At 32.2% G+C, this 23,322-nt stretch overlaps 2 protein-coding genes across 7 annotated transcripts; both read right to left on the bottom strand.

Annotated features, from left to right (window-relative positions):
* Positions 1–1,407: 1,407 nt before the first annotated feature.
* Positions 1,408–21,673, bottom strand: LOC111811886 (two-component response regulator-like APRR2). 5 transcript variants are annotated; one of them, XM_087118118.1, is made up of 14 exons: positions 21,563–21,673; positions 7,719–7,863; positions 7,029–7,185; positions 6,187–6,266; positions 6,001–6,067; positions 5,734–5,780; positions 5,385–5,462; positions 4,977–5,312; positions 4,808–4,906; positions 3,956–4,096; positions 3,601–3,864; positions 3,435–3,503; positions 3,234–3,314; positions 1,408–1,677 (listed from the first exon to the last, which is right to left on the bottom strand). In XM_087118118.1, the coding sequence occupies exons 3-14, from the start codon at positions 7,156–7,158 to the stop codon at positions 1,516–1,518; spliced, it is 1,554 nt and encodes a 517-aa protein (XP_086974244.1). In that variant the 5' UTR covers positions 7,159–7,185; positions 7,719–7,863; positions 21,563–21,673; the 3' UTR covers positions 1,408–1,515. The 5 variants fall into 5 exon arrangements, with proteins under 5 accessions (XP_086974244.1, XP_086974246.1, XP_086974243.1 ...); XM_087118120.1 differs by lacking the exon at positions 21,563–21,673 and adding an exon at positions 7,956–8,011 and having other exon boundaries at positions 7,719–7,767; XM_087118117.1 differs by lacking the exon at positions 21,563–21,673 and adding an exon at positions 7,956–8,004.
* On the bottom strand, positions 15,312–21,653 carry LOC147789250 (two-component response regulator-like APRR2). 2 transcript variants are annotated; one of them, XM_087118115.1, is made up of 14 exons: positions 21,563–21,653; positions 21,324–21,372; positions 20,627–20,783; positions 19,795–19,874; positions 19,560–19,626; positions 19,284–19,330; positions 18,892–18,969; positions 18,475–18,810; positions 18,306–18,404; positions 17,647–17,787; positions 17,289–17,555; positions 17,123–17,191; positions 16,917–16,997; positions 15,313–15,634 (listed from the first exon to the last, which is right to left on the bottom strand). In XM_087118115.1, the coding sequence occupies exons 3-14, from the start codon at positions 20,754–20,756 to the stop codon at positions 15,473–15,475; spliced, it is 1,557 nt and encodes a 518-aa protein (XP_086974241.1). In that variant the 5' UTR covers positions 20,757–20,783; positions 21,324–21,372; positions 21,563–21,653; the 3' UTR covers positions 15,313–15,472. The 2 variants fall into 2 exon arrangements, with proteins under 2 accessions (XP_086974242.1, XP_086974241.1); XM_087118116.1 differs by lacking the exons at positions 21,324–21,372; positions 21,563–21,653 and adding an exon at positions 21,041–21,238 and having other exon boundaries at positions 15,312–15,634.
* Positions 21,674–23,322: the final 1,649 nt, after the last annotated feature.

Below are 23,322 nucleotides of genomic sequence, written 5' to 3'. Positions count from 1 at the left end.
AATAAAAATATAATTTTCCATAAATAATCTTGATTTTTTAGATTCTCTTCCAAACAGAACCTACAAATGTCAGTGCCAACAAACAAGAAAATTAAGGATTTAATAATTATGATTTAAATAAAAGAAGAAGAGATAATTATGTAATATAAAAATAATAATTATTAATTTAAGAATTAACGTAAATCGCTTAATTAAATTGTTTATTAAACAGGGAATTTAAGGGAGTCATGATTTTCATTTTTTAAAAACCACTTTTTATAATTAAGTTCACAACTTAATAAATAAATAAATAAATAAATAAAGTATTTATATTAGGGGAAAACAATGTTATATGTTTATATATGTATATTTAATAGGCTTTTTAATATTTCAATTTTTAATTTAATTTTAATAATTTCTAACATAAAATTTTGACAGTGATACATATAATTCTTTTTTTATTAAATTGAATCATAAAATTTAAAATATATTTAATTTCTGTGTGAATATTGGAAAATGTTGGATAGATTAAGGAATAAATAAGTGAAATTTAAAAATTTTAAAAATTTTGGACATTTTTGTTAAACATTAAACAAAAAAAATTTAAATCATTGTAAGTTGTATCTACAAATATATATGTTTAAACTATTTGAGGCTATATTGAAGTATTCCAATTGTAACGACTCAATATTTATTTTAAAATAAAACTATTATCGTATGCATGATGACATGAATGTTAAACGTGTAAACATTTATCTAAAATAATTGTATAAAAGATGTCATAAAAATTTTAAGACAACACAAACATTTAAAATAAAAATAAGAAACAACATAAGAAAAGTAATATAATGCGACGTTCTAACCTAAGACTATGAAAGATGAAACGTGTCTACCCTATCATAGGTTCTATGGTTTTCAACATGTCAGCGTCGTCATTTGAGTAGGGATGTCTTGCCTTTACTTTAAATGTAAGAATAACACATAATTTGAGTAATTTAAGAAATGTTCGGCAAGTGACTCCACTATTGGAGTCGGGAAATGCAAACACATGCAGCATGAAAAACTTATCATTTAAAACATTATTTCATTTCCTTAGGCAGCTTTCTAGTTCCGAAGAGGTTGAATGTCTAAAACTTCTCTAAACATAGCCCACACGTGCGAATGTGGCTTTTTTTTATGTAGCTTTCCAGTCTGGGCAAGATTGCGAACTCGCACACAAATCACGCATGCGAACATGGACCCACTAAACAAACTCGCACCTCCCCAGGCCTACTTGTCGGGCTAGCACTCGCTAACCTACTGTGCCGGACACCCAAAAGGAGTAGCAACTTTTATAACATGATGACGAACATAAATGCCATAAATCATACACGAATAACTATGTAAATGATTCCTACAACTATGTTAATTAAGAGTTTGATGTGAATGGAAGATATAGATAATAGTAAATTATATTATTCCCTACCAAAATAAGTAATGTAATTTAACAAACTTGGCTAAAATCAATTACGACAAAGATATTATATGGAAATGGGATCAGGGAGGTCTGGAGCCGTTGATTTGAGGAGGGACGATGGAGATCCCTTGCATAGAAAGCTCTGTGAGAACTCTCTCTGTGGCAGGTTTAAGCCCTAATGGAAGCGGTGAGAATGGCTTCCTCATTGCCTCTTTTACAACCTTGTCAACCACCTCCTCATCCTACCAAATTTAATAATAAACTAAAATTAGTTTTTTAAATTCTCTCTATAATAATAATTATTATTTTTTGTATATATATATATATATAAAAAACCTTTAAAATAATTGTTGGCACTTACAAAGACATTCTATAATAAAGGGTTGGAATGGAAGTCCTTTAATTTGTTTATTAGAAATTTGGCTAAAAATTTAAAACAAAGAAATTAAGAAGAATAAAACTCGAAAACAAATAATATAGGTTTTCTTTTTCTCATAGTTACATTAAATCCATCAAATACGAATACGTTACGTATTTTGCACAAAAAAATGTATATATAAAACTATACTGATAATACAAATATGATATAAAATCAATAGTATTAAATTTTTGTATCAAGAAATCATAATAAGATGTGTAAAAATAATTGTATTGTGTTGCTCGTAAATACTATTAGAATTGGAAGGAAATAAATAATATTTTTATTTGTTTCAACATTTAATGGCAAAAGATAAAGATAATGGTGGTTAGTTTTATTAAGTAAAATTTTTAAAATAAATTTAACCAATTAAATTTTGTTTATTAAAAAGTAAATGAGGAATAATATGCCATAAATTTTAAGTTTTTTGAGTTTATTCAACCAACAATCTTAATAATTATCTTACAATAAATAAATTTAATAAAACTATATAAACTTCTACACATAAATAATCAGTATAATAATCTATTTGAAGAATTATTAACATAAAATAAATTTATTTCAATTTATTATCATTTCTCCTCTCTTTCTTCTCCCAACCCATTTATAAACCATTTGAAAGTGATTCATAGATAAAATTAAATAAATTATATAAAAACAAAACACAAATAATTAAAGAAAAGGAAAAAAAAAAAAAAAAAAAATCAGCTAGTAAATGTGTTTTTAAAACCTTGAGGGGAAACCCAAAGAAGGAACAATATCTGCTAAAGGTGAGCTTGAACGGTTACAAATGATATTAGAGCCAGACAACGGGTGGTGTGCTAGCAAGGATGCTAGGCCCCAAGGAGGTGGATTGTGAGATCCCACATAAGCAAGAGAGGGAAACAAAATATTCTTTATAAGGGTCCACACCTCTGCCTACTAGACGAGTTTTAAAACTTTGAGAGGAAGCTCTTGATGGGAAAGCCCAAAGAGATAGCGGTGGGCTTGGGCTGCTACAAATGGTATTAGAACTAGACAATAAACAGTGTACTAGTGAGGATGTCGGGCCCCTAAGGGAGGTGGATTATGAGATCTCACATCGTTTGGAGATGAGAATGAAGTATTCCTTATCACGGTCTACACCTCTCCCAAACAGATGCGTTTTAAAACCTTGAAGGGAAGCCTTGGAAGGGAAAGCCCAAAGAGCTAGCGGTGGGCTTGAGCCGTTACAAGTTCCACATTGGCTAACTAGGAGAAAGATCATGAGTTTATACGTATAGAACACTATCTCCATTGGTATGAGACTTTTTGGGGAAACTAAAAGTAAAGCCATAAAACCCTTATCGGAACCCATTTCCAAATGCCCTCTAAAGTAAAAGAAAAGGAGGTTTATATTACCGGTTGAAGATCAAATGAACTCTGAGGCATGCCGTAGCTCTTATTTACCGTATGCATATTGTGTGAAGCTGATGATACATGCTGCAAAATGGCCAAAAGGAAACGCCCACAATTACTTACTCCACTCCAAATAAGGAGGTTAAATTCTCAGTTTTAACTCACGGTAAAAGAAAAATCAAATCAAATCAAATCAACTCTTACCTGAGGATGTGCAAAATATGGAGCATGAGAAGGCAGCGTCACAGGGCAACCCCATGCATCAGCTTGTACCTAAATCAATCAGTGAAGTACGAGGTTTCAAATTTGGGTCTTTTTATGGTGTCAGTCTCATTATTATACAGTGAACTCTAAGAACAGTAAACGTTACCCCTGCATACGAATTCCAGGGTTGAATTCCTGGTCGTGGCCAATGGCAAAACCCGGGCGGACCCCACACGAGGGCGTTACCTGGATGGCTATTGGTCTGTCTCCATGTTGGAAAAACAGGAGACAGTGATATTCCACAGTTAGGATGATAAGAAGGGTAAGCCATGATAGGTTTCAAGTGATTGGTTTGTATTGTACATCTTGGATGTGACCACCATGGATTTTCTTCTCTGTGCATTATATGTTTCTTTTGCGTTCTGTACTTCTACATAAACAACGTAAAGGCTAAAATAAATAAATAAATAAGAGAGGATAATTGTAACTTATTTTATACATAGGCAAAGTCAAGTGGGCACCTGGAGATGACTTGCAACATTGTGCCTTGTCAAACCTTCAACTTTCATGAGCTCAAGTATTTTGGAAGGAATTGCATGATCTATGCCTAACTGTTCCACTGCCTGAACGAATTTTTTATGTAGCTCTGGGCTCCAGTCCACCTAACGGACAATATTAGCCAACAAAAGTATGATTCAGAATCTCATAAATAAGAAGTCACAGTTCAAAGCTTATTTCTTTTTACGTTCGTGAGGGACGGGGCAAGTTTATACTCCGAGCAATTGATCTCATAGTACAACTATTTGATCGATCTCAACTATTTAACCGAAGGGGGTGGATTGTGAGATCCCCACATCTATTGGATAGAAGAACGAGTGTCAACGAGGACGCTGGGCCCCGAAGGGGGTGGATTGCGAGATCTCCCACATCGATTGGAGAGAGGAACGAGTGCCAGCAAGGATGCTGGGCCCCGAAGGGGGTGGATTGTGAGATCCCCACATCGATTGGAGGGAGGAAAGAGCGCCAACGAGGACGCTGGACCCTGAAGGGGGTGGATTGTGAGATCCCACGTTAATTGGAGAGGAAAACAAAACATTCTTTATAAGGGTATGGAAACTTCTTCCTAGCAAACGCGTTTTAAAAATCTTAAAGGGAAGCCCGAAAGGGAAAGCCCAAAGAGGACAATATCTACTAGCGGTGGGCTTGGATAGTTACACTTCCCCAGAAAAATCCCATCCTTGACACAATAAATCACACGTTCATTTGAAAACTCAAGCTCTGAATGTATTTTATAATCTAGATGCCCAAACTTGATATATGCACACAAAAGTCAGCTCAAAATTTGCGTTTTTTTTTTGAGTCCGATAATTTACCTTTGATTTTTTCGCTTTGGATCCAGCAGAATGGTTCACATCAGAGCCTTGGATTGAATGCTCAGAAGCTGAAGGACTACTTTTGACATTAGATTTATTCTGCAAGGGATGATAAACGTTACTCTCTGCCTAAACCAACTAGAAAATTCTTGTATTTTTTGACCATTACCTTGCCAGATAATCGAGGTTGGCCCTCCTGAAATGGACCTTCACAAACCAAATCATGTGTAGTAGTTTCGACGAATTTAGAGTGCACATCTTTTTCCCCGCAATCTGTTTCCATTGAACAGTTCATTTGATGTCCGCTTTCCCAGCTACCTTGCAAAGATTCTCCCAGGTTCAGTTGAGACTTCTCACTTCCTTCTGGTGGTTCCCATACAATATCCTGAATCCAAGAAAGCATTTCCATATCTTCCTGAACTTCATTCTTGTCTTTATTCTCTAATTGGAGTTGCATCAAGGATGCTACGGAGTGTTCATCAGGCTTTGGAGTATTGGAAAATGCCTTCTCAAAATATCGTTGGTCAATATACTTTTTTTTTTGCAAAATATTTTTTTTTCCAGAACTGAAAAATACCTTATGAAGGACATGCTGCCAGATATTCCTGAGTTTGTCCTCCGAGAGTGGTTTCAACAGAAACTCAACTGCACCAAGCTGAACGTAAATTGTAAATCTAGATGCATAGATAATAATGCAAAGCTATGGTTATGATCTGAGCATCAATTTCTGATGGAAATCAAATGAAAATCATAGAAACTAGATTTGTTTAGAAAGTGGTTTCTCAGACCAACAAGAAAACTTGAAGACTTTCCGCTGTTGTCAATCTAAACAGAGTAAACCGGTCCCAAATGAACCCTTAAAAGTGCTGCTAGAATTACCAAAGACAAAGAGACCATTTAGTAAGAGATTAGACAAGAACCCTTACTGCAATGCACTTCATCATGGTACTTAGGCAATGAACATCCGAAGTCACTGTGCCATAGAACAACATAATCTCATTGTCAGGTCAGGAACCGTAAAATTTGTTGAAAGAAGCTGTCAAACCCATCTTTTTTAATTCTGAAAAGAAACCAGTTCTAGATCTTTGTGTTCTTTTTTTAATAGTTTAACATGTGTGAGAGAGGATACAAACTTCTGACCTCTTGATCGAAAGTATCTACCTATATCAGTTTTGGTTAAGTTGTTAACTTACTTATGATTGGCAAGTCCATGGAAGTTCCAAGCAACTTAAAACTCTCATCATAATTTCTTGCACACACCTGCAACCAGAGATCGATCCAAGAGTTTAAAAGAGAACGAGATTTATCAAGTAAGCATACCAGAGGACTCAACTTATGGCCCAAATGTATAATTCCATTCCGAAAGTCATTACTCATACCTCCAGAATTGCAACATGGAAGTTTCCCGGTGTGTTCAAAATTGCTGACAAAGCTTCCTTCTCATCGGTGCAGGAACAAACTGCAATATGACAAGTGAAACTTTTCAACATAGAGGTATAAAAGAAACTAAAAGGGCAACTTCTTAAAGGAATAGAGAACACACAATAGTGAGAATACAGATCTTCAACACATTAATATTTGGAAATACACATTTTGTGGAAGAAATGATGACACTCTAAAGTAAGTAGAAATAAGGGCACTTCCAATATGTTTATTTATGTTCAATTTTGGTCACCAAATTTTGGCCTTTTAACTTTTTACTGCCATTTTATTTTGGACCTTTTTTTTCTTTATAGAATCTCAATTTTAGTCCTCAACCTTAATTACATTCCACAAATAGTACCTACCATAAATATGTATATCTAATGTATTGAAGAACTGATGTCATCTCTCTCATTATTTATACATATATATTATCATTTTTTCCAATAGATACTAAATGAGTGATTTAATGAAAGTTTAAGGACCAAAGATAAAATTTCATAAGTTTAGGGACCTTGAAACATGGATAAAAGTTCAGGCCTACAATCATATCCAAGCCAAAAAATGAAAAGGGGGATGAATTCTATGTAAATACATATATGTAATTATCCTCCAAAGATGGATTATAGAAAAAGAGAATGCAGATCTCCTCAGTTAATCAAGTAGCTTAAAATGCTCTCTTTAGGACGCGAGTAAAGCAAATATATTTGAATGTTGAAGAAGATAGAAATAAACAGTGCTGTAACAGAAAGAGGATTTCTAACAAAAAGACCAACATGAGGCGTTTGAACTATCTCACCAACATACTCCATTTCCTCAAGTTTTGATCTTATCTCGGAAGCGGAGCTACTGTCGTGGTCAAGGAGAAGAACCCTAAGACCCTTGGGAAAGTCTTTCCATTCTTGTAAATCATCGACAGTGCAAACCATAGCTCGCTTGGCATGTTTCTTAGATCACTGATCATTGGCAAAAACTCAAACATCTTCAACTCATCCTCATTTGATATGAAAATTTCAACATATTTATTTATAAAGAAAAAACAACAAACAGCAAATCAAATCACAAATGTGCAAGAGCGAAACGTTCGAGGAAAAAGAAATAAATGTATACAGATGTCTCGCTGCAAATTTAATACGACAGCTGAAGAAATTACTCGAGAAAACGATAATACATGGAACACACAGTACTCCTCCGATTAAAATGGAACATACAGTAATCATAAGCATCCTGAACTTCGGTTAATGAAGGATTTCGAAGACTAAATCCTCCGAAAAACTTATTTTCCCAATCGGAACGCCTCCGGAAACAACCAAAACATAGAGAAAGAGAGAGAAATCATATCAAAATCATTCCAACCGAAACAAAAGCGATCAAACTCATCGCAATCATAATCACAATCAAACAACACATTTCAAAACAAACGCTCGAACACTGGCGATTTGAAAGGCCAAAAGTACTTTTCTGATGAAGAAGACACAGAGGAGATTACCTTAATCATGCTTTCGTCTCTTCCTCTGAAGGAACCGTACCTTTAGCATCTACATAAAACAAGCAACAATAAACGGAGATAGAGATCGTAGAAAGAGACTAAACGCATAAGACAGTACGGATCCTTGAGATTGCGGACCACACTTCTGCATCCATGCAATGAAGAAAACTGTTGAATCCTTGTTCAGTTCAAAGATTACAAGAATTTGAAGAGAGGAAATGGAAGATGAAATCTTACGGTGGAAAATGCAGGAATTAGCAATGCGCAGCGAACATTCTACGTAGTCGAAATTGCTCAATAATCATCTATTTAAAGGAAGGACTAATAAATAAATAAAATTAAAATTTTAAATAATAATATGATTTTTGTAGGTTTATGACTGAGATATTATACCCTTTGAAATTAAGCTCTAAATTATTTATTTTGGATTTCTCACAAAGATAATATTCATCCCTTATAAAACTATGACCATCTACTAAATTATCCAATGTGGGACATACTCTCAATAATCTTCCACCTATGGTAATAAATAAATTATAGAGAAAAATATATAATTTTCAAGAAAAAAAAAAAGAAAACGGTTATGAAAATGGAGTTTATATTTTAAAATTTTATAATAAATTCTAATATATTATTTAATCTGCCAAATTAAAAATATATGTAATATATTATTAAAATTTTAATATGTATCTAATAAATTACCATTAATTTTACGCATTACATTATTTAAAAGATTATATTAGTAAAGTCCAATTACATTCCGATTAAATTTATTAAAATATTCAAATTAAATTTAAAGGGATTATTAATTTAATGTGTATTTCTTCCCCATTTTTTTTAAATGTTAAATTAATTTTAAATGAGATTATTTTAACCATTTTAAAATCACCTTAAAATATTGAGATCTAAATTTCCAACGTTAAAAACATACCTGTTTATTGAGTTCACATTACCTTATTTAGGAAGTTATATTCATGTTTACAGTGCTTCGATTAATGAACGACGTTAAAATTGATAAAAAAAAATCTACCGTTTACGTTTTTATATATAATCTTGTTTATTGAACTATATTCAGGTTGTCAGATCGGATTGTCAGTTTTTGGACCAATAAACGATGCTAAAATTGACCAAAAAAAATATACCGTACATGTGTATATACACAGTCATGTTTATTGAACTTTACTCAGGTTGTCAGGGTTTTGACAAATGAACGATACTAAAATTGACAAAAAAAAAAAAAAAAAAAAAAAAAAATCTACGGTACACGCGTATATACATAACTTTGTTTCTTGAGGTATGTTCATATTGTCAGTGTTTTGACCAATACCTTACTTATTGAGCTATGTTCAAATTGACAGAAAAATCTACAGTTGAACGTATATATAATTTAATTAATGAAACGGGTTGCGGTTGTGCATCCTACCTATATCTCTACAAATTACATAATTGAATGGGTGTTTGTTGGTGATTTGGACTGAACAGTGTGGATTCACATGTACTCTAGCTACGAAAGTTGAGCCAAACTCGACTACTCGTCGAGTGCAATCATCAACGTAGCTCAAGTTTTATGTTTGAATTTAGAGGTCGACTCCAGTGCACAAACCAATCGTCTTGTATGCTCGCCTTTTTAGGTCTGGATGAAAATTATAGTAATAATCTATCTGTGTGAATGGAAATTATATTAACGAGAGAATCACGTTGAACTGTGTGATACGACATTGAGGTCAATTACCTGATATGATATTGTGGAAATTATATCTATTATATATATGGGGATTGTACCACGGTGTTGTGATTTTACTGATGACAACTACTTATCTGCAAGGAAGTCCAGTTTTAAACAGTTTTATGTCACTTGATTTTGCAATATATCACTACGAGGGTATGCACTTAACCTAATTAATAATTAGAAGTATTTTAAACATCTAACCTTTTCAGTAAGGGTAGAGATGTCAATTTTACATGCGGAAATCCATCATAAATGGATAGGGTATTTCTCGTTTGAGGAGAGGTGGAAAACGTTTTTTTGTATTAGATAATGGGGTCGGGGATGAGATTATATTCTCTATTCCGTCCTCGCTCTGCTTAATGTAAATATATATATATATATATATATATATATATTACAATATTAGATATTGAATTTTATTGGGATGAGGAAATGAAATAGATGATAGGGATGTGAAGACTTCTCCGTCTCAATCTTGTGGTTATCGTGTATCTATTTGGATAAGTTGTTATTTTCAAAATTTATTCCCGACCTTTCATTTTATTTAATTTTAAGACAACTCGAAAATGATTAATGTTGGGAAAAAATAATTTAAAAAATAGTAATAAGTAATGAATTATTATGACTAAAATAGAATATATAAATTATTGCTTATCCGGATATGTTGATTCTTTTTATGCATCAATTATTTACGTCATTGTTTGACATTGATTTTTTATTTTTATTTTCTAATTACACAAATTAAAAATCAATAGTGTAAATAAATAATTGATTGAAATTAATGAATTTAGATTGTTTTATCATTTAAATTAATAGATAAATTACTAAAAATTGATATTTATTAACCCATTATTACTATTTAAATTTTATGAGATTTTTTAAAAAGGTAATAAAATATAAAATTTAATAAACATCTATTTTTTCAAATAATAATAAGAATAATAAATTATTTAAAATTTCAAAGTAATTATTTAATGGAAAACACTTATTTGACAATACTATATATATATATATATATATATATTGGAAAAACAAATAGAGACAAAAAAAAAATAATAATAATATATCCAAAAGGGGAAAGTGGAAATATTGATTTTTTCTATATTTTTATTTTTCTCTTCCATTAATTTCTTCACCTTTCTTTTTCTTTGATTTGAAGTGTGTTCCTATTTAAGATTGGAAAGCTAAGTTAAACCAAATTTCGATATTATTTTGTGCAAAATTTAGACTTTTAAGTTTTGTCGTCATGCTTAACAAAATTACGACTGAAACAGACCTTTTTAAAATAGATTATTAAGACGTTCATTTGATAATAACTTTTTAGTGATGTATACAGCTTGGATGGAAAAAGAACGGAAAATTTCAGGGTTGGTTAGGTTTGGTTGTGTTGGACTGTCACATTATTTAAAAAAAAAAAAAAAAAAAAAACGTATTTATCCATGTTACACGTTACACTAACAACTAAATTTTTAAAAATTTATATATCTAACATTTACCAGTCACAGCGTAACTAAAGTAGGGTAGGGTTGAATTAGATTATAACTCTATTTTATGATTGGTCTGATTGATCTAACAAAAAAGAAAAAAAAAATGCCACCTATCAATCGGACTGGAGTTTGGTTTTTTAAAAAGAAAAAAAATTATATCGAAACCATTTTTTATAATTTAGGTTGAACGATAAGATTGATCGGATTATTTGACCATATATTTACTTTAATAATTTCGTTTTTTAATTTTTGTTTTGGTTCTTCCTAATTTTCTTATTATAATTTTTCATGTTTAAAAAACAATATATATATATATAATTTTAAAAGCTAAGAAAAAAAATTTCTCCATTTTTATAGAATTAAAATAGATCAATACATTCATTTAATAATATTTATATTTTTCATTTACATATAAAATAATTTCTATTTAAATTATCTAATTAATTAAATTTCTTTTACTTTTCCATAGTGAAATCATTCATTTTTTTAAAAAAAAGAAAATCACAAATTCATATAATTTGTATAAACCACTCAAACAAATATTATCAACCATACAATATAAATTGACATGTTTTATAAAATAAAATATAAAATTAATACAAACTTATTAAATTCATATAAAATAGATTTTTAATTATTTAAGATACAAAAATAATAGATATTGATTCAAATTATAATAAATTTATGTATAATTATAGGAAGATAAAAGGGTATTATTGAAATAATATATGTTTTTTTTATATAGAACTCTAACCAAACAAACATAGCTATTTAAATTTGATTAATTTTTAAAGAATAATCCGTGACTGAACCCTGACTCGCCTTATGACCTGCACCTCGACCTGGCTTCACTCTGCACACGTGGCCTCTCTTGGTGGCATCAGGTGTCAACGTCTGAAGCAAAAACCTCCCTGGCTCTGACACGTATATTTCGGCTCGGAAGACCCATTTTTGACATGTTCGACACTGTTTCGACCCTCCCAGACTTGACTTCGACCTTGTTTAAGGTAAATTATGTCATTTGAAAGTCGTATTTCACAATTTTAAGTTGGATTATGTTTATGTTTGTGGAATATTGTATGTTGGCACGTGCCCGTGGTTTCGCACGTGTCGTAAATTGTATGTTTAAACTATTGCGATTTAATACATAAATGTATGCAATGTGAACGTATGCTGTTTTGGAATGAATTGATGTGATATGTTATGTTTAGATTGTTTTATGTGACCATTGAGGTAATTATTGTATGAATCTCATGTTATGAAATGTTACATTAAAAGCATGGAAATTTATGTTATGTCTCATAAAATATATGTATACAACATGTTATGAATAACATGATGTCACGATAAATGATATGAAATATAATCCCATTAAAATTATGCATGATATGAGAACGGAAAGATGAGAAATAATATGATATGAATGAAAAACGATAGCGGAATTATATTTAATAATGTTGAAAATGAAAAATATTGTGACCTCATGCTTTATGTGTGCTCATGCATTGGGGGATACCCCTATTCCATCATGAGGGTACAGACACATACACCACTAGGTAGGAGAACTATCATTATGTTTTACATAATGCTGTCGTGTTACTAATTCTAACGGGTGTCCGGCATAAAGAGCTACCAGAGCATGCTCGCCAGACAAGGAAAGGAGCCCAGCAGTGTGCCAACTGACTAATGAGTCAAGCTGCCCTTTATGATAGTGTCGTAGGAAAATAGACTGATATGATAGGTCCTGTCATTGCATTCGCATGTTCTTGTTGCATAACTTCGATAGGGGGTAGCTTACTGAGTATTTTTAAAATACTCAAGCCTCGTGCTTCTACATTTACAGATAAAGACGAGGCGCCCTTCGAGACCGACGGAAGCATCGTAAATCCTGTGATCGTGAACGTTTGAGGTAAAACTTTTAAGACAACACAATCATTTATAATGAAAATAAGAAACGACATAAGGAAAATAACATAATGCCCTATTCTAATCTAAGACTACTAAATATGAAATGTGTTTGACCCAACACAGGTGATAAGGCAACTCTAATCCTCAACCTAACGATCCAAGCTTTTGTTTTAGCAAGAACCCTGAATCAAAGTAATTAACACCTCCTTATACGAAATTTAGATCAACCAAGAGATAAGCTAGAATTAGATTACCTCTTACAATCGAAGATCTACAAGCAAGATTTGGAACCTTGATCTAAATTGAGTCACTCCATAATCTAACTTGATCCGGGCTTGATTGAATGGCTCGGGTGCAATTCTATCACAAGAATTGCTTGAAACTTAGAAATGGCAAATATGATGCTCGAATTTTTAAGGGAAACGTGAGATCTGAATTACATTCATCCACGAATCTGAATTTTACATAACATATTGTGGGTATTTATAGTCTCCTGACAAAAGACATTTGTGGACCAGATTTATTCCCGATCCCCTTTAATCTCCACAAAAGAATAAGTCAAATGGACCATTTGACTTTTACATAATATATAAAATTAAAAATAGTTTTTTTAATAAATATTGATGTGCTTGAGTGGCTAATGCGTAGTACTTCTCTACACACCACCCACATTTCATTTCCTTAGGCAGTTTTCTAGTCCAATCAAGATTGCATGTGTAGTACTTCTCTACACACGACTCACGGTACGAATGTGGGCTCACCAGACTAGCTTGCACACCCCTAGAACCCAATTGTCAGGCTAGCACTCACTAATGAGTTGTGTCAAACATCGGGAAGTAATAGCGACCTTTGTAACATCTTGACAAACATAAACCTCATGCTCTATTATAAATTAAAATTTTTAAATTTAATTTTTTTAAATTTATATATTTATCAAACACAAAATTAATAAAATAACATAAATTTTAAGCTTAAATTAATTAAATACCAAATTAAAAGTTCTATCATTTATTAAACATTACAGGGAATTTAAGGTAGCCATGGTTTTCCTTCTTATAACTAAATTCAAAATTTATTTAAAGCTTCAAAAATAAATAAATAATTAAACTATAATGGAAATAATATTTATATTACAGAGAGGAGAGGAAAAAAAATGTTATATGTTCATGTATGTAATAAATAATTATATTTAAAAAATATTAATAGGCTTTTTAAATTTTAAATTTTAAATTTTATTTTAATAACTCTTTTAACATATTTGAAAATTACAAGTCATATATTCAGTATAAGATTATTATTATTATTTTGTTGGATAGAATCATAACTTTAAAAGATAATAGAGTCAAATTAATTTAACACAAATTTAAAAATTTAAAAATTATTGGATTAAATACAAACCTAAATATAAAACATTTTAAAGTCTCCTACATCACTAACATCGGATCGGATCGGTATTTCAGAAAGAACAGAAGAAAAAAAAATTGCCGAGGTTGCCGGTGAAGTTGCAAAAATTCCGGCGACCGCGAAAATTACATCACTAACATTAGTTAAATATTCATAACATTCTAAAAAGTAGAGTTGAGTTATAAACCCTATTTCGGGGTCCATCAAATTGACCTCAGTAGACAAGTTTTAACCTACTTATCAAACTCAACTCAACTCGTGTGGTGTGTATTGGTAGTCATAATTATTTAGGTCATCGGATCATATGAACATTCCTAAAAGGAGGTAGAGACGAGAAATATGTCTTCCATCTTTCATTTTCATTATTGTCCCTACTACTTTTTTAATATATATATTTAAACTATCCGAGGCCATATTGAAGTATTCAAATTGTAACCACCCTATTTTTATTCTAAAATGAAGTCGTTATGCATGATGACATGATTGTTAAACGTGGAAATATTTATCTAAAATAATTTGATAAACGATGTCATGGACTTACATGTTTGAGGTAAAACCTTTAAGACAACATAAACATTTAAAATAAAAATAAGAACTACACCAGGAAAATAACATACTGTCATATCCTCAACACATCGCCACCGTCACCCGCACAAAGATGTCTTGCTTTTACTTAAAATGTAAGAGTAGTACATAACTTGAGTATTTTAAGAAATACTCCACAAGTGACACTACTGAGGTCAGGAAATGTAAACACATACAACATGGGGGAACTTATCATTTAAAACATGTTTCATTTCCTTAGGCGACTTTCTAGTTCGAGCAAGTTATGTGTAATACTTCTCTACACACAAACTACACATGCGAACATAGGCTCACAAGGCGGGCTCGCACCCTCCTGAGCCTACTGCTAGCACTTGCTAATGGGTTGTGCTGAACACTCAAAAGGAATAGCAACCTTTGTAAGATAATAACAAACATAAATGTCACAGTCATACTTGTAACGTACGCATCCGTACTCATCGTAATGGAGACGGAACTTTAAATTATATGGTATTGTTTGAACATTTAACCGGGATTCTTTTTTTATTATTATTATTATTTTGTTATTATTAGGAGGTTAAAGAATTCTGTTTAAAATGATGTTTTTCCTTCCAAAATAAGTATTGCAATTTAACAAACTTGGCTAAAATCAATTAGGATACAGATATTATATAGAAATGGGATCAGGGAGGTCTGGAGCCGTTGATTTGAGGAGGGACGATGCAGATCCCTTGCATAGAAAGCTCTGTGAGAACTCTCTCTGTGGCAGGTTTAAGCCCTAATGGAAGCGGTGAGCATGGCTTCCTCATTACCTCTTTTACAACCTTGTCAACCACCTCCTCATCCTACCCAATTCAATAATAAACTAAAATTAATTTTTTAAATTCTCTCTATAATTATTATTATTATTTTTTGTATATATATATATTATATAAAAAAAAACCTTTAAAATAATTGTAAAAATTAATTGTGGTTAGTTTATTTTTATTAAATAAAAATTTTAAAATAAAATTAACCAATTAAATTTTTGTTCAATTTAGGATATAAAATTTAAAATTTTGAGTTTATTCGACCACCAATCTTATTGATAATTATCTTAAAATAAATGAATTTAATAAAATTATACCAACTTCCATTTATAAATAATTAGTATAATAATTAAATGGAAGAATTAATTATTATCATTTCTCATCTCTTTCTTCTCCCAACCCATCTATAAACCTTTTAAAAAAGATTGATAGATAAAAACAAATTATATAAAAGCATAACACAAATAATTAAAAAAAAAAATTATAACAGAAAAGGAAAATAATACGAAACATAAGTAATTGAAGAAATAGTAATAAAAGAAAACAGAGAATCATATTTAAAGAAAAAACAACAAAACAAATAGAAAGAAGAGAAAGAAAACAACAAAAATGGGGAAACTATTGGGAAAAATAAAGTGGGGCTTTTGGAAAACTCATGCATTTGTGGGTTAGGCAATTTGGATGTTTGTGTTGAGATTATTGAGAGTAGTTCTACGAGACCTACTTCGGTTCAAGGGAACGAAACATTTTCTAATGAGGACGTGGAAACCTCTCTCTAGTAAACGCGTTTTAAAACCTTGAGGGAAAGCATTAGAAGAAAAACCTAAAGAGGACAATATCAGCTAGCGGTAGACTTGGGCCATTACAAATGGTATCAAAGCCAGACATCGGGTGGTGTGCAACGCTGACCCCCAAAGAGGTGGATTGTGAGATCTCACATTAGTTGGGGAGGAGAAGAAAGTATGCCTTATAAGAGTCCACACCTCTTCCTACTAGACGCGTTTTAAAACTTTGAGAGAAAGTCCTCCAAGGTAAAGCCCAAAGAGCTGACGGTGGGCTTGGGCCGTTACAAGTTTCACATTGGCTAATTAAGAGAAAGTTCGTGAGTTTACAAGTATAGAACACTATATCTATTGGTGTGAGGTTTTTTGAGAAACCAAAAGTAAAGTCATGAAAGCTTATACTAAAAGGCCGTGGTTCCTAACCGTGGCAAAACATTAAATACCTCTATCCAAACATAGGCTTAAATTCCCTCCACATCGAAACCCATAAACCAAATGCCCCCTGATAATGTAAAAGAAAAGGAGGTTTAAATTACCGGTTGAAGATCAAATGAACTCTGAGGCATGCCGTAGCTCTTATTTACCGTATGCATATTGTGTGAAGCTGATAATACATGCTGCAAAATGGCCAAAAGAAAACGCCCACAATTACTTACTCCACTCCAAATAAGGAGGTTAAATTCTCAGTTTTAACTAACGGTAAAAGAAAAATCAAATCAAATCAAATCAAATCAACTCTTACCCGAGGAAGTGCAAAATATGGAGCATGAGAAGGCAGCGTCACAGGGCAACCCCATGCATCAGCTTGTACCTAAATCAATCAGTGAAGTACGAGGTTTCAAATTTGGGTCTTTTTATGGTGACAGTCTCATTATTATACAGCGAACTCTAAGAACAGTAAACGTTACCCCTGCTGCATACGAATTCCAGGGCTGAATTCCTGGTCGTGGCCAATGGCAAAACCCGGGCGGACCCCGCACGAGGGAATTAGCTGGATGGCCATTGGTCTGTCTCCATGTTGGAAAAGCAGCAGACGGTGATATTCCACAGTTAGGATGATAAGAAGGGTAAGCCATGATAGGTTTCAAGTGATTGGTTTGTAATGTACAGCTTGGATGTGACCGCCATGGAGTTTCTTCTCTGTGCATTATATGTTTCTTTTGCATTCTGTACTTCTACATAAACAAAGTATAGGCTAAGAAAAATAAATAAATAAGAGAGGATAATTATAACTTATTTTATACATAGGCAAAGTCAAGTGGGCACCTGGAGATGACTTGCAACATTGTGCCTTGTCAAACCTTCAACTTTCATGAGCTCAAGTATTTTGGAAGGAATTGCATGATCTATGCCTAACTGTTCCACTGCCTGAACGAATTTTTTATGTAGCTCTGGGCTCCAGTCCACCTAACGGACAACATTAGCCAACAACAGTATGATTCAGAATCTCATAAATAAGAAGTCACAGTTCAAAGCTTATTTCTTTTTACGTTCGTGAGGGACTGGCCAAGTTTATACTCGAGGAATTGATCTCATAGTACAACTATTTAACCAAAGAGGGTGGATTGTGAGATCCCTTGCATCGATTGGAGAGAGGAACGAGTGCCAGCGAGGACGCTAAGCCCCGAAAGAGGGTGGATTGTGAGATCCCACATCGATTGGAGAGGAGAACGAAGCATTCTTTATAAGGGTGTGGAAACCTTTCTCTATCAGACGTATTTTAAAAATCTTGAGGGAAAGCCCAAAAGGGAAAGTTCAAAGAAGACAATATTTGCTAGCGTTGGGCTTGGGTTGCTACACTTTCACACAAAAATCTCATCCTTGACACGATGAAATTACACGTTCATTTGAAAACCCAAGTTTTGAATGTATTTTATAATATAGATGCACAAAATTTTGTGTTTTTTTTGAGTCCGACAATATACCTTTGATTTCTTCGCTTTGGATCCAGCAGAATGGTTCACATCAGAGCCTTGGATTGAATGCTCAGCAGCTGAAGCACAACTTTTGACATCAGATTTATTCTGCAATGGATGATAAACGTTACTCTCAGCCTAAACCAACTAGAAAGTTCTTGTATTCTTTGACCATTACCTTGCCAGATAATCGAGGTTGGCCCTCCTGAAAGGGACCTTCACAAACCAAATCATGTGTAGCTGTTTCGACGAATTTAGAGTACACATCTTTTTCCCTGCTATCAGGTTCCATTGAACAGTTCATTTGATGTTCGCTTTCCCAGCTACCTTGCAAAGATTCTCCCAGGTTCAGTTCAGACTTCTCACTTCCTTCTGGTGGTTCCCATACAATATCCTGAATCCAAGAAAGCATTTCCATCTCTTCCGGAACTTCATTCCTGTCTTTATTCTCTAATTGGAGTTGCATCAAGGATGCTTCGGAGTGTTCATCAGGCTTTGGAGTATTGGAAAATGCCTTCTCAAAATATCGTTGGTCAATATACCTTTTTTCTTTTTATTCTTTTTTTTTTTTTTTTTTTCCAGAACTGAAAAATACCTTATGAAGGACATGCTGCCAGATATTCCTGAGTTTGTCCTCCGAGAGTGGTTTCAACAGGAACTCAACTGCACCAAGCTGAACGTAAACTGTAAATCTAGATGCATAGATAATAATGCAAAACTATAGTTATGATCTGAGTATCAATTTCTGATGGAAATCAAATGAAAATTATAGATACTAGCTTTGTTTAGAAAGTGGTTTCTCAGACCAACAAGAAAACTGGAAACTGAAAACAGTTATTGCAAAACACAAATGGCTACCAGTGGAAGACTTTCTGCTGTTGTTAATCTAAACAGAGTAAACGGGTCCCTAAGGAACCCTTAAAAGTGCTGCTAGAATTACCAAAGACAAAGAGACCATTTAGTAAGATATTAGACTAGAACCCTTACTGCAATGCACTTCACCATGGTACTTAGGCAATGAACATCCGAAGTCACTGTGCCACAGAACAACATAATCTCATTGTCAGGTCAGGAACCGTAAAATTTGTTGAAAGAAGCTGTCAAACCCCTCTTTTTTTTTTTTATGAAAGGAAACCAGTTTTAGATTTTCTTTTTTTTTTTTGTTCTTTTTTAATAGTTCAACATGTGAGGGAGGATTCAAACCTCTGACCTCTTGGTGGAAGATATATACCTTAACTAGTTTTGGTCGAGTTGTTAACTTACTTATGATTGGCAAGTCCATGGAAGTTCCAAGCAACTTAAAACTCTCATCATAATTTCTTGCACACACCTGCAACCAGAGATGGATCCAAGAGTTTAAAAGGACAAACAAAACCAATAATATTGCTATTGAAAATGGTCCAATCATCACGAGAACTAAATTTATCAAGTAAGCATACCAGAGGACTCAACTTATGGCCTAAATGTATAATTCCATTCCGGAAGTCATTAGTCATACCTCCAGAATTGCAATATGGAAGTTTCCCGGTGTATTCAAAATTGCTGACAAAGCTTCCTTCTCATCAGTGCAGGAATAAACTGCAATATGACAAGTGAAACTTATGAACATAGAAGTATAGAAGAAACTAAAAGGGTAACTTCTTAAAGGAATAGAGAACATGAAAATGGGATCACAACAGTGAGAATACAGATCACAACAAATTAATATTTGGAAATACACATTTTGTGGAAGAAATGATGACACTCTAAAGTCGTAGAAAGTAGAAATAAGTGCATTTTCAATATGTTCATTAATGTTCAATTTTGGTCTCCAAATTTTGGCCCTTTAACTTTTACTGCCATTTTGGACCTTTTTTCTCTCTATAGAATCTCAATTTTAGTCCTCAACTTTAATTATATTCCACAAGTAGTACCTACCATAAATATGTTATCTAATGTATTGAAGAACTGATGTAATCTCACACATTTTATATATATATATATATATATATATGAGTGGTTTAAAAAAGTTTAAGGACCAAAATCAAGATTTCAAAAGTTTAGGGACCTTGAAACATGTATAAAAGTTCAGGCCTACAATCATAAAAAAAGGAAAAATTAAAGGGGGATAAATTCTATGGAAATGCATATATGTAATTATCCTCCAAAGATGGATTATAGAAAAGAGAATGCAGATCTCCTCAATTAATCAAGTAGCTTAAAATGCCTTCTTTAGGACGCGAGTAAAGCAAATATATTTGAATGTTGAAGAAGATAGAAAAAAAACAGTGCTGTAGAAGAAAGAGGATTTCTAACAAAAAGACCAAAATGAGGCGTTTGAACTATCTCACCAACATACTCCATTTCCTCTAGTTGTGATCTTATCTCGGAAGCGGAGCTACTGTCGCGGTCAAGGAGAAGAACCCTAAGACCCTTAGGAAAGTCTTTCCATTCTTGTAAATCATCGACAGTGCAAACCATAGTTCGCTTGGCATGTTTCTTAGATCACTGATCATTGGCAAAAACGCAAACATTTTCAACTCATCCTCAATTGATATGAAAATTTCCACATATTTATTTAAAAAAAACAACAACAAACAGCAAATCAAAATTTCACAAATGTGCAAGAGCGAAACGTTCGAGGAAAAAGAAATAAATGTATACAGATGTCTCGCTGCAAATTTAATACGACAGCTCAAGAGATTACTCGAGAAAACGATAATACATGGAACACACAGTACACCTCTGATTAAAATGGAACCTACAGTAATCATAAGCATCCTGAACTTCGGTTAATGAAGTGTTTCGAAGACTAAATCCTCCGAAAAACTTATTTTCCCAATCGGAACGCCTCCGGAAACAACCAAAGCATAGAGAAAGAGATAAATCATATCAAAATCATTCCAACCGAAACAAACGCGACAAAAATCAAACTCATCGTAATCATAATCACAATCAAACAACACATTTCAAAACAAACGCTCGAACACTGGCGATTTGAAAGGCCAAAATAACTATTCTTGACGAAGAAGACACAGTGGAGATTACCTCAATCATGCTTTCGTCTCTTCCTCTGAAGGAACCGTACCTTTAGCATCTACATAAAACAAGCAACAATAAACGGAGATATAGATCGTAGAAAGAGACTAAACACATAAGACAGTACGGATCCTTGCGATTTGCGGACCACACCTCTGCATCCATGGCAATGAAGAAAACTGTTGAATCCTTGTTCAGTTCAAAGATTACAAGAATTTGAAGAGAGGAAATGGAAGATGAAATCTTACAGTGGAAAATGCAGGAATTAGCAATGCGCAGCGAACATTCTACGTAGTTGAAATTGTTTTGCCCGCTCAACATCATCTATTTATAGGAAGGACTCCTCTTTCTTAAAAAATAAAGCTTCATCTTAACTTTTTTGTACATTGGCAGTCAAATACACACATGTGATGTTTTCTTCAAAAAAAATAAAAAATAAATAAATAATAATAATAAAAAAAAAATTGAAAGTTTTTTTTTTTTAATTTTAATTTCTATACTTCACTTGATTTATTTAAATATTGATAAAATTATAAATTTAGTTACCAAATTTAAATAATCATTTTAAAGTTAAAAGAAAATATAAAATATTTTAGAATTTGATTAAAAAAATAAAATTCAATTGTTTATTTATGGAGAGTGAATATGGTAGTAAATAAATTAGAGAGAAAAATTATATAATTTTAAAAAAGAAAACGGTTATGAAAATGGAATTTATATTTTAACATTTTCTAATAAATTCTGATATATATTATTAAATTTTTAATTATGTATTTAATAAATTATAATTAATTTAGTTATTAGATTATTTAAAGATTATACAATAAAGTCTAATTAATTAATATATTCACATTAAGTTTAAAAGGACTATTGATTTAAAATATAATTCTTATTTGTCTAGAACATTAATTAAGTGAAGTGAATGTTAAATTAATTTTAAATGATTAAAAATACGTCTAAGAATAATTTGAATATAAAAGAATTATTTTAATCATTTAAAAAAAATGTCTTGTTTTTTTTTAATTGTGTTCTAGTTCACAGTGTTTTGACGAATGAACGATGTTAATTGAAACTGTACACGTACATTCAGGTTATCAGTGTTTTGACCAATGAACTGTAACAAACTAAACTCACTGCTAGCAGATATTGTTCTCTTTGGACTTTCCCTCAAGGTTTTTAAAACGTGTTTGCTAGGGAGAAGTTTTCATATCCTATAAAGAATGTTTCGTTCTCCATCCAAACCGATGTGAGATCTCACATGAACGATGCTAAAATTGACAACATAAACTACCATACACGTGTATATACAGTACCTTATTTACTGAGTTATATTTAAGTTCTCAGTGTTTTAAGCAATAAACGATGCTAAAATTGACAATGTTTTAGTTACAGTACCTTATTTGTTGAGCTATGTTCAGGTTGACAGTATTTTAACTAATTTAGGAACGGTCGACTTATATATATATATATATATATATATAATTAATTAATTAATTAATGAAAATGGTTATGTTTGTTTATCCTACCTATATCTATACAAACTACATAATTCAACGGTTTTTTGTTGGTGATTCGGACTGGACAGTGTATATTCACATGTACTCTTAATATCTCTAAGCCCAAGGTCGGTGAGCCATTTACATTAAATGGTTCAACTTAAAGAAATGCATTGAATGCCATGCATTTTTTTTTTAATTAATTGGAAAAATATTTATATTTTTTTAAAATTTTTTTATAAACAAATAAATCCATTTTAATTTTAAAACTTTCAATTTCAACAAATCCATTTATTTAAAAATTAATTTTTTTACTAATTTAATTCCACTTCATAATTATTTTAAATCCAAAAAATTTAAAAAAGAAAGACGGGAGTAAAATATTAAATATTAATTTGAACATTTCGTAATAAACTACGAGCACCAAAGAGTCAAGTTATGGTAAAGAGTGAGGTCCAAAGAGTCAAGTTATAGACGATGAGCACCAAAAACGTAATAGACGATGAGCACCA

This window comes from Cucurbita pepo, chromosome 15 (genome assembly GCF_057944985.1).
Source record: "Cucurbita pepo subsp. pepo isolate OVF chromosome 15, ASM5794498v1, whole genome shotgun sequence".
NCBI classification, from domain to species: domain Eukaryota; kingdom Viridiplantae; phylum Streptophyta; class Magnoliopsida; order Cucurbitales; family Cucurbitaceae; genus Cucurbita; species Cucurbita pepo.
This window is presented reverse-complemented; position numbering and strand designations above follow the sequence as displayed.